The following is an 11736-nucleotide window of genomic DNA, read 5'->3' as shown; positions in this document are numbered from 1 at the left end:
CCCTTGGAGCCAGATCCACTCTGCTGCATTTCAAATGGAGTTCAAGTATCTAAAATACCATGTAAGCAGCCACCTATCTATTTTCTTTGCAGGACGTGGACTACTGTGGTGTCTCATCAGGTTAAGGTTCCTTCCGAGGGCGCCTTCCCTCCCAGCTCTGGCCCAGACCAACACCTTCCATGGCAACTTGCTGTCCAGCCTAGCTGGAGGCAGCACCACCTCAAACATCATTTCTCTTCTAAAGGAAAATTGGAAGAATACCTTCTCCTGATCACACTCTGCTGCTAGCAATTCCACCCGCCTCCCACCCTCCATCCCAGGTCCCACACAGCCCACTGCCCCACGCTGTGTGTGTTGTATAGCTGCACACAGGCGCACAGGCTGGGACGCAGGTACAGCAGGGTGGCACACACAGAGGATCACTCCCTTTTACCTTGTTTCACCCAGTTACAAACCTTCCAGCACCTGAATACTCCTCTGCCAAGTGGTTCCTTCACCCCAAGCAATCTGCACCCCAGCAGCCAACCCAGAAGTCTCCAGGGCGGGGGTCAACTCGTGCACCCCGGTTTGCAGCTGGGACCTTTGCTCAGCCCTAGAGACTGAGGAAAAGGCTTTGGAAAGGCGGGCTGGCTCCTGCAGCCAGCACCATGCCCTTGTCTCAGCCAGTTACTGTACAAAATGGACAACACAAACACATTATTTACAGCCTGTTTTTCACATGATGGAGCAGCTCTTGGCTCGGTCTTTCCTGATCTCTGTGTCATTGAGTAAGTCCGTCCTGCCAGGCATCTGTGATGCCCGCTTCAGTCCCCGTTTGGAGTTGCTGCGCTTCAAGTTCTTGTGCACCCTGTTGACCGAGGCAAGCGTGGTCACATGAAACACATCCCGTACGCTGTTCTCCGAGACCTTGGAGGAGCACTCTGCATAGGCCACTGCCCCAATCTGCCGTGCCAGCGCACTGCCCTGCGGTCCAGAGAGAGTGGGAGGAAGAGGGAAGAAAGTTAAGACACCAGCGCTCTGCAAGGAGCATCCTTTCACATCACCATCAGCCCTGTCTGTGCTGGCAGCCCTATCAGAGCACCGTGGCACAGCCAGGAGCAGCGCTCTCGCAATGTTTACTCATCACATCTATAAATAAAGTGCAAGCATCTGTGAGAGCACCAGACTGAGGGTGGCCTCCCAAGCAGACGGTGCTACCAGGCGCTGGACGGTGAATCACTTACACTTTCTCACTAACACGGTGCCACCCGTGCAGCTGAGGGCCTGGACAACCCCGCTCACCAGGACAGTCATCTGGGACCTGCTCTGCACAACACACAGCCAGGCACATAGCAACCCAGAGCACAGCCACCCCTGCGCTGCACCACAGAGACTGGGTCTCCGGGCCAGGCTGGAGACACTGCTGGGGCCACTGGCGGCCACAGCAGCCTGGCAGCAGAACCTCAGAACCCCCAGCTGTGGCTCCCCCGCCCCAGCAGTGTTACCCCAACCCAGGACCCGAGTAGGAGAGTCAGTCGGAGCAGAAAGAGCTAAACTGAACTAGGAGATGCAGAAGCACAACACTCCCCTTTAGCCAGTCCAACTTGTCAAATCAGGCACCTCTACGACCTTTGAGGAAAGACTTTTCAGTTACTAACCAGCAGGCTGTTCAGCATGAATAAATCAAGGTCTGCCAGAGCTGGGGAGAAGCGTGCTGCGAGCATGAGCAGCTCAGAGTCCATGAGCCAAGATCAAACCAGCTTCAGGCCAAGACCTGGGCACAGTGGGTCATTTGCTGCTGAGCTTCCATGTACTAGCAGGTCCTGCAGAAAAGTCCCCGCCTCACCTCCCTGAACCCTATGGGGATGGCTGCTGAAACACACCTGTTCGTGCGTCACAGGGATGAGGCGCTGCTTGGAAAGCTCCCGGAGCGTGTTTAGGTCTGTCCGCATGTCCAGCTTGCAGCCGACCAGCACAATCTTCGCGTTGGGGCAGAACTCCTGAGTTTCCCCTTGCCACTGCAGAGAAGACAAGAGGGAGAAGGTGCTCGGGGGCTGCTGGTGTACAAGACATTTCAAGAAGCCCTACGACACCTCCACGTCAAGTTAATTTTGGCAGCAGGCAGCCTGCAAAAGGGTCAAGGTTGGAACAATAAAGGCAATCACAGAGTCTCAGCTTGTTGCTCCCAGCCCCTTTCAAACCAGGCCAAGAGCCCCATCCAAGATCTCCCAGCCCTGGAGGGAAGGACAGGCCAGGAGAGTCATGCCATCAGTTCCTACTGGACAGCATCATCCAGCCAAACGCCTCCATGCCTCACCACCATGGCAGAGCCCACAAGTCTGGTCCATAGCTTCTCCTGCTCTCCCACCAGCAAACGGCACTTCCCTCTCCCACAGAAGAAAGATGACTGCGGCAGCCCGGGGTCCCAGCACCTCCAGACCATCAGCACGCACTGCCAAACCGCCCTGGCCTGGCTCGTCTCTGCACAGGACCTGGAACGGGACCAGTCAGGGTACCAGGACTGCTACTGGTAGCCACGGCAACACCACTTTTAGGTCTCCTGCCTCGGACTCGTGGTGCCTGGTGCCAGCACTGAGGCTGGTTTTGGCCCCGCTGCAGCCTGCATGCCCAGATTTCAGGAAGAGAGGAAGGGGCAATGGTGGTCATCATGGTCAGTGGGGGCTCACACTGAGGATGCAGGCCGGGAGCAGCACCGGAGACTGAGCCTAAGATGGGAAACACAGGGACAGACAGCTTTCGGTGTTCTGAATATAACATGAGGCTCTAATGGGATTGGGTTTGGAAAGCAGACTTCAGAGGCCAAGACAGTGCATTCTGGTGTGTATGGCTTTTCCAAACGGAGGTCACAGCTGTTCAGAGACTGATTAGCTCATCAGGGCACTTTAATGACTGCCACAGGCAAGGATGGGAATGGTCGGAGTGCCTTTCGGATAACTTTACACTCGTTTGTTCCAGATATGCCCTGCAAACCTGTCAAATCTAAGTTGCAGTCTCCTGCGCTAGGCCACGGGAGATCACTCGTGGGCATAACTGTGGAAAAATAATGACCACACAGTCTGGTGCACAGATCTGGGACTTCAAAGGTCAGCATCCTTGGACTTTTTGAACCACAGTCAGCGGGTAGCTCTTTGCACAGCATACTCATTATTTGTTTATTATTGGGAGCCACATGTTAAAGACATTAAGATATTCAGAGTGTAGCTAGAGCCAGGGAAATAAAGAATTGAAGCAATGGAAGGAGAAGGCTAGGGCAAACATCCACTTCCTTTGCACTAACAGAGCTCCAAAAATGAATGCCCAATGTGCAGCTAAGTGTTCGCAGCAGTAGACAAAACCATCACCTGTCACCTCCCCCAAGGGAGACCTGTACAGTCCCATCAGCATGTCAACACCCTGGTTACTTATCTAGTGTTTCTGAAGTAAGAGGCAGATAACAAATAGAGATCACCCCCAGCTAAAGATGTCACTTGGAATCAGCAATCTCCTGCTACACTAACTGATGGTTAAGCATATACCCTAGGCAATTAGAAAGGGAAAGAAAACCAAGCCCACAACCCAGTGTCCATAACCTGGTGGGGAAAGGCAGTGACAAGAATGACCCAAGTTTCATTCAACCGGTATCAGACCAAAGCAACTGCAAAATATGGAAAAATCTTATTTTCCACTAGGAGATGGGCTCAAGTATCTTCACCATGAACCTCCCCTTCCCTGCTGCCAGGGACATTTGTCCACCAGGACACACACACATCATCAGCACCTGGGCAGCAAGCCAGGCTGCACACCTTCCAGAAGATTCCTGGTGTCACAGCCACACAGCATCAAGGGCTAACATACTCACAAGAGGAGGATGATGCAGTTCTTTTGGAGCTGGAATTCAAGTATCCTAATTTACCTGAAGGATGAAAATCTTCAAAAGTGTTGAGCTACAGAGTCTGTTCTTATCAGGCACAGGTCATGGCTGCCTGTAATGACACAGGGCTCCCCGGTCTATGGAGAGAGGTGTGACCCTCTTCTAACATGTCTGAGATCTTAGGGAGCCTAAGATTTGCTGTGCTAACAAGACTTGTCAGAATGAAGGCACCACCCCATGAAAACCTGCTTTGTATGAAAAGAAGAGCTGCTTGTTTGCATACTCTCAGATGGTTCCTTCCCTTCAACTGTACATGCTGTACAGGCAGCCCAGGCATCAGAAGGGCAGCAATAATAAAGATTTCCTCTGCTGAATTAGCATTTTTGCCTGAGGCTTGAATAGGGAGTGTTATTTTCCTTATTCGCCTGATATCAAAAGCTAAAACCCATTTCAACTTCATGGTGTCTTAGGAATTTTCCTCACCTCCATAGGCTGCAAGCCTGCACCAAAGGAAACAAGGCATCTACTCAGAGGCACTTAAGAAATCCCCTGTAATTTAGGGTTTATTTTAAGTCACCATATCAAAAAGGCATTGCGTAACGGTACTCAAAGCATCCGTGAGGATGCACAGGAAAGAATGTGCACTGAGCAGTGAGGACTCACGTGAAGAGTGTGCAGAGAGACATAAATAAATCCCAACCCTAGCTAATTGATGGGTTTGCATCTCATTAAGGTATAAGTGATTTGCTTGGATTATTATTCTGCTGACTCCCAAGCTGAGGAGTGAATTCTTTGGGCTCACATGAAACATGCCTCGCTCCACCCAGCACGTTTGGTACCCGGGACCTGCTTTGGAAATGAACACTGAGCCATTGACCGAGTTATCTAAGGGGTCTTTGTCCCCTCACCAGGACACTTCTGAGACACAGACCCACTCTTCTCAGTCCTCCCAGCAGCTGACTATGAGGTACTCCACATTTGGCAAAATGTGGAGAGGCCAAGAGGGCAGTCAGTACAATGTGACTTGTTCAGACAGTGGCCAGTCCAGCCCCGGCAGCCTGGGGCTCACTGGGGAGAAAAGCTACAGGAGTCAGTATTCTGTAGTGCTTTTCACGCCTTGGTGTCTCAGAGAGCTTCACAAATGAGATGCCAGCCAAGACTCCTCACTTCTGGAACAGGATGCAGCCGCCAGTGAGCTCTCTGCAGCTTTGCTGCACTGCGGTGAGCGCTCACTGAAAGCACAGCTCCCTGAATTTCATGGAAGGAAGCGGGGTACAGCCAGGACCAAGGGATGCGAGTGGCCAGGAGGCCATTTATGCTCTCCTCTGAGCAGCATCCTGAGTTGCTGGACTTCAAGCTGTCTCAGAGGAAAGCCTCGCACAGGAACCTCTCCCTGGGTGTCACCCACTCCCCCAGAGTGTGGCAAGAAGGGACCTGCTGGGAGGCCAGCCAGCGGTGCTCCACAGCAGATCCCCAGCCCTGTGTGGCTCTCCAGGACCTGCCAGACCTGACAGCTGGAAATATCTGCTTTGCTGAAAGGCAATAACCTGCAGGTAGAAAACTCTTGGCTGCTAACACAGAGCATGGTCAGTCAGCTCTGCCAGGGCAGACAATGTTCAGGGCTCTGTGCGCTATCCAGTCCAGTGGCATTGTGACATCTCATTTTAGTCATTCATGGGCTTGAAATTCAGTGCCACAGCTCATTATTCTTGTTGTCAAGCTACAGGGAACTGATTGTTGTCTTTCTTACTGTGATGATGCTGAACTGAGGGGACAGCTGAAAAACTGAGCTCTCTACTTGCATGAAAATAGGCACCAGGGGCCACTTCTCAACTGCTGCAAGCAATCCATAGCACCCTCACTGGTGGTTATACTAACAAGAGACGCACAACACTTTCCAAGGCCTTCATGAAAAACAGAACAAATGCCCGACGTGTCTCTGTCCCCACATTTGTACGTGTGCATACACACAGACCCCACACACAGGCTGCAAGCTACCATGAGCTACACCATTCACTGGGCTCCTTTCAAATGGTAATATCTTGCTTTCTGCACAGACCACATAGGGATCGGCAGCAGCCGACCATCCTCATCTGAGCATGCAACCTCCAGCCAAGGCTTGGCCACAGGGCCAGAGCTCGTAGCCCTGATGACAACCTCTGGGAGAAGGGACTCCAGGGTGCCTCCAGGTACTGCTGCAGAGGATCCATCTCGCCAGCCAGAAGGCAGGCTGGGCACTCACCTTCTTGAGCACGCTGTCCAGGGTCTCCGGGCGGCTGATGTCAAAGCAGATGAGCACAGCATCTGAGTCCGGGTAGGCCAAGGGACGGACATTATCATAATACGCTGAGCCTGCAGAGAGGAGTGGGAGGGGAATGGTGAGCAGAAAGTCTCATCCTAATGACTGCTTATTACCCAAACAGGCAGGCTAGGACCCCCAGCCCTCTCTGCCAGGCAAAGAGATCTTTCATTCCAGTACGAACTGGAGACACTGCCACATGATGCAGACTGCTCTGTCGAAGATAAAGGATGTTGACACAAGCTTTTGACCAGTGACCAGACTTTTTCAGCAGGGTTTGGTTTGCAGAGGACTCGGTCCCTTTGTTTAGGGGCAGAAGTCAGATGTTTTGTCCTTGTGCTCTTACGTTTATCCCTTTGCAGAGCAGAAATAAATGCAAGTTCTGCATTCCTCTCTCTCCCTAGTAAGTATCTGCCAAGTAAGAGGCAGTGGAGCTGTGCTGCCAGGGAGTCCAGTTTTAGCCAAACCAGGACAGTGGGTGTGCTGGCTCACCGCAGAAAAGGGCGCTTGGAAGGGCTATGATGCTGTAGAGCAGCACATGCCTCCCTCCGCCACTTGCCTACGTATCCTATTACTTGTCATGCAGTTCCTGTACCACTAACAGTGGAAAGGTGTGGCTGAGAGAAGACAGGGAATGCTGCTGCTATTTTTTATCTCCTCTTGCTATCTTTATACAGGAGAGCTTGCTCACATAGATAATGAGAATTTAAGACAGGTAAAAACAAATTGCCTTTTTCTCTGGATTTGTGCTGGAAAAAGTCAGACAGATTCTTTTTGGTACATAAAAGATGTAACAGGATTTGGTGAACAAGCTACAAATTGAAGGGGATGATTCTGTATTCTGCAGGATTTCTCCGTGAGCAGGCAGAGAGCCCAGCCTGAATCCTGCACAGCTTCTGCCGCACACGCGCGCACACATGCACACACGCACATGCATGCACACACACACCTTCAATGCAAATTTCAGGCATTAAAGTCATTGGCTCACAGTGTTTTTATTTTAAGTGCATTCTGTGTGTGATTGTAGATGCCTCAGTAAACAGTAATGGAGCAATCAGCTCATGGCTACTTAAAAACACTGTCTCAGTTTTATATTTGGCTTTACAATGGCTTAAGCTTCCTGGAGGGCTGAGAAGCAGATGTTTATTGATGAAAAGGGGAAGCAGAGACACCAGAGTCCTTGTTGAATCTGCCTCCTCCAAAAGATGGATCGCCCACCCTGGGGCCAAGCAAACCGGACGCGCTTCCTCCGCGGCCCCTCGGGACGCCCAGACCCGGCACTTTCCCACCCTGGGAGGAGGGTGGAGCACCCAGCCCGGGTGTCAGGTGGCTCCATGATGAAGTTTGGCACCTGATGAATTATGGATGACGGTGGCTTATGTTTCCGGGAGGATGGGAATCTGCCTGGGATGAGCGTGAGAGGAGAATGGGCTGATTCTCCGCAGGGGCTCCGACCCCGGCTCTTGTCTGCACGGGGGCTCACAACTGATGTACCGCACAGAGGCGGGTACAGCCCCTCCGGCATGGCTCTGCACACCAGGTGTTTGCAAACACCCCAGATCCCTCTGCAAGACTCAGCCAGGAGAGCAGACCTGCCTGTGACCACCGCTCCTTCCTCTGCCCAGAGCCCACCCAGGGCAGGCTGAGGGCTGAGATGTGTTGTCGTCCCAAACCCTGCCCAGCTCCAGAGACTGGCCACCCTCCCTCCCCTTGACACCAGCTCACAGCAAGGTACCAACAGCAGCCACCACTGGGACCTCCACAGCACAGAGCTCAGGGCACACTCCAACCAGCACAGCCCCAGCCATGCCCACACAGCCCTCACTGCTCTCACGGATCCTGGGGCAGGCACCCTGGGATTCGATGCGCATTAGGATTCGCAGCAAAACCAGCTACAAGTACCTCCAGCTCTTATAGACAGCCATGCTGCTGCCAGCCTGCAGGAGCAAAGGCACCTCCACCCCCTGCTCCCATCAGTGAGAGAAGCCGCAGCCTAGGTGTCTGTCCCTGCAAAGTCACCGGGAAGAGTAGCAGCTGGGATCCAGCACAGAAGAAACAGACCCTGATCTCTGCAGAGCCCAGCCCTCTTCCTAGAGGGAAAGCCATGTTCCCTGCATGGAAAGAAGCCAGTACCTGCAGTGCCTTGGCCAGCTCTGGGGACAGGGGATGCAGGCTGGTGCACAGAGGCACAGTGAGCCAGGGCGACCCTGCATCCCAGGCGTGGAGGTTCCTGACCCTGCTTCAGGCTCAAGCTGTTTCAGCTCATGGCTGGCGGAGCTGGCACCAGCGAACCGCTCCCGCCCATGCTCCTGCAGCACAGCAAGGTGACCCAGTTCCCGCTGAGGCCGAGGCCGCTTTCGAAGGCGGTGCCAAGCTTAGTAGCGCTGAGCGCCCCTTTGAACCCAGTTTTCAGGCTCGTGCCTGGTGTGGGTTTACCAGATGGGATGTGAGATCCAGCACTGATCTGCATGATTGGATTTGCTGGGTATGTGCCTCCAGACAGGGGCCCCCAGCACATGCTGGAGGAAAGCGTTCCCACACACATCCTCTCCCTGCAGCTCCTCAGTTTTACATAAACACTGCAGATAAATCTGCCCCCTCCCAGCCCAGGAATGCTCCTTTTGTAGAGGTGATTTTGGCTCCATTCAGCACAGACATTGCTACAGCAAACCGTATCATAGCAACCTGCAGCTCCCCTCCGCAGCCAGCCAGCTCCTCGGTGCAGAGCCTGCAGTGCCCGCGCGCAGCGGAGCAAGGCCCCTCGGTTATCCCGCAGAACCACCACCATCCCCACCCCGGTGCCAGGAATTGTGTTCTCACCACCTGGGACCACAGGAGGAAAGACCCCTGTGCTGCTGGGAGAAGCTGAGGGAAGGGATGCGCTAGGCCAAGAACCTCATTTCCTTAATGAGATCAAAATTGCCTTCGTATTCATTAACTTTCTGCTCCAACTCCAAAGCGCAGGAGCGACCCTTGGCACCTTTGCTGGTAGTTCAACTCACCAGCTGCTCTGGCAGCAGGTAACAAAAGCTGCAGAAGCCTCTGCCCAACCCCAGGAGACTGATGGAGACCGATGGTCAGTGCTGCCCAGCAGGGCAGGAGAGCTGCTATGCTCCAAACTCAGGTAATCGCCAGCTTGCTTTGGAGATGTCTCTACTGCATCAGGAAATTCTGTTTGGGAGATTATTATTCTAGTTTTTGCATCTATTACTTCTTCATTAAGTACATCAATTAAAAACCAAAACAAAACACAAAAGCCTCAATTCCCTCAAGTCCAAGTCTTCAGTTTTATTGATTCTGAGCACTTGACACCTTTCAGATACTCCAGCGAGACACCCCAGAGACCCACAGTCTGGCACTTCCGAACACACACGCACCAAGGCTTGCGTGTCTGCAGATCCAACCTTCCTTTACTGCATGAGTCATTCTCCCACTTAGCACCCAGGTTTGCAAGAAACAGGACCTATGTGCATCTGTTCATGATTAAAGAGAGAAAACTGGAGCAAGCCAAAAACCAGCTTAAAAATAAAATCCACGTGGTGGTTGTCTGAAATTCAGGGGCAGATAAAGCCATGAGTAGCTCCTCTTTCTTACCAGCTGGCAGCCCCTCAAAATGCCTGGCACTGCGACTCAGAGATGCTGCCCTAGGGCAGGGGACTGAAAATGTGCTGTTTCATCTATACCAACATAGTGTTTGTTCCTTATTAGCTGTTCTGAGAGATAATGAGCCTCCTCACACGGGCACTCTCCAGCCAACAATAGCACACTGCAAACCAGGAACGCAAATATGCATGCAAAGCCATGATCTGCTCTGCAAGGGGCTCCTGCAACCTCAGCCAGCTCTGGCTTAAAACAGAGACGAGCACTGCCAAGACCTAAATTTTTCAGCATCGCACTTGTCTCAGAGGGCTCACTGTAAACTCTCCCCATACAGCCAGCAACGCTGCGGTGCATGCTGCTTTCTGCTGGGACAGCCAAGAACATCCTCCACAGAATGAAGCAGAAATTCATCCCAGCTTTCTGGAGTGCTGCATCAACAGGCCCTTTGGTATCAGCCTGATGAGCTTCATGTTACCTCCCCACACAGCGGTGCCAGGCAAGCAGCGGCCTTTAGAGTCTACAGAGGATGTCTTCTTTGGTAGACAAATCCTACTGCCAGTTCAGCCAAGCCTTTGTCTGGAAGACAAAGCTGTTAAAGCAGGACCAAGGTGCAGCGGTCTCAGTATCCTCTCCCTGTGCATGGCAAGAAGCCTGTACCACCGCTCAGCCAGCATCAGACATGAGGAGACTATCCCCTCCTCTGCCCTGGGTCCAAAGCACCCTTCACTGAGCTTCACCAGCCACGCAGCCCTCCAGCGCTTCCCACGATGGGGGCTCAAACCCTTCAGAGGTGCTGTGTACCAGCACACACGCTCAGCGTTTCCTGAGGTTAAGCATGGCTTTCTAGAACTGAATTCACAGCTCCGAGTGGCCTTTCGTTGCAGAGAAATTTATCTGAGCGACTGCTTGCTAGAGGCAAAGGCCCTGTGTGCAGAGGCATGGCTCCGAGCTCCTTCTCACCTCCCCAGGCCAGGCAGGCACTCCTGTGTGCAGCTGCAGCAGAGGTCTGGTGTGGGAGCAGGACCCTCACGTTCAATCAACACATGCTTTCCCCATATGAGCGCTCCAGACCTGGTTAATATTACATGAGGTGCCAGTGAATGTAACAGCTTTCATGATTAGTTGCTCCTGTGCCAGGGCAGATGATGATGAAGGTGTTGATCATAATAATATAGTTTATTTATATCACACCTTTAAGAATGAAAACAAAAATCTCTGTACAATTCACAGACGTGATGGGCAGGGAACAACTCACCCAGCTGCTCCCGGGTCGGACTGCAGCAGTGCAGAAAGCTGCTGCTGGGGAAGGGGATGCGACGGCCCAGGCAGCCTCTGGCCGCGCCGGCCGGGTGCCCCCTGCCCCTCACCCGGCTCCACCGCAGGGGTAGGGCTTTGAACGGGCTCTCCCAGCGCAAGCTGCCATTTGCATGAGAAAGGCACACATCCCCCGTTACAGCCCGGCTATTGTCTCCTCCCAGGGCCCATCAAGGGGAAAGCATAAAAATGCTGGATTGAAAACCTGGCCATGAATGAAAGGCCAGAAGTGGCAGCTGTCCCAGACACCCCAATACAGAGAGGCAAGGCCAGTCCCCATGGTGAGCCCGCAAAAATCTCAGCCGGTTTTCTGAGACATCCAGGACACGCCAGAGCTGTCCTTTCCTCTGCAGATGCAACAAGAGGGCACAGTTGCCCTGAAATATTTCCCGTTGCTAGAAAAGGGGAAATCGGCCCAGAGAAACAACGGCAGAGTTTACGGTGGAGGGTGAAGAGGAGTTCAGCCTCAGGGAGCAATGGAGAGCAGCAGTTAAACAACCCCAAAAGGCATGCCCAGTCCCTTTATCCTACTGGGGACAAACGACGAAACAAATTCTTCTTCCGTGGCCCTTTTACTCAGCTTAGCTCAACCACACAAGGGCCCAGCCAGCAGCTGTGGGAACAGGCAGGTCACCGACCCGACACAGGAGCTCCCCGACTGAGCACCCAACGG

At 52.9% G+C, this 11736-nt stretch overlaps 1 protein-coding gene across 1 annotated transcript; it reads right to left on the bottom strand.

Annotated features, from left to right (window-relative positions):
* Positions 1-714: 714 nt before the first annotated feature.
* RND2 (Rho family GTPase 2) lies at positions 715-7674 on the bottom strand. Its single transcript, XM_009699652.1, has 4 exons — positions 7368-7674; positions 6093-6241; positions 1863-1997; positions 715-963 (listed from the first exon to the last, which is right to left on the bottom strand). Exons 1-4 carry the CDS (start codon positions 7672-7674, stop codon positions 715-717), a joined length of 840 nt encoding a protein of 279 aa, XP_009697954.1.
* Between the last annotated feature and the right edge of the window lie 4062 nt (positions 7675-11736).

The sequence above is a fragment of the Cariama cristata genome, unplaced genomic scaffold, assembly GCF_000690535.1.
Source record: "Cariama cristata isolate BGI_N322 unplaced genomic scaffold, ASM69053v1 scaffold20224, whole genome shotgun sequence".
NCBI classification, from domain to species: domain Eukaryota; kingdom Metazoa; phylum Chordata; class Aves; order Cariamiformes; family Cariamidae; genus Cariama; species Cariama cristata.
Note: the sequence above shows the minus strand (reverse complement) of the source record. Positions and strands in the feature narration are given on the sequence as shown.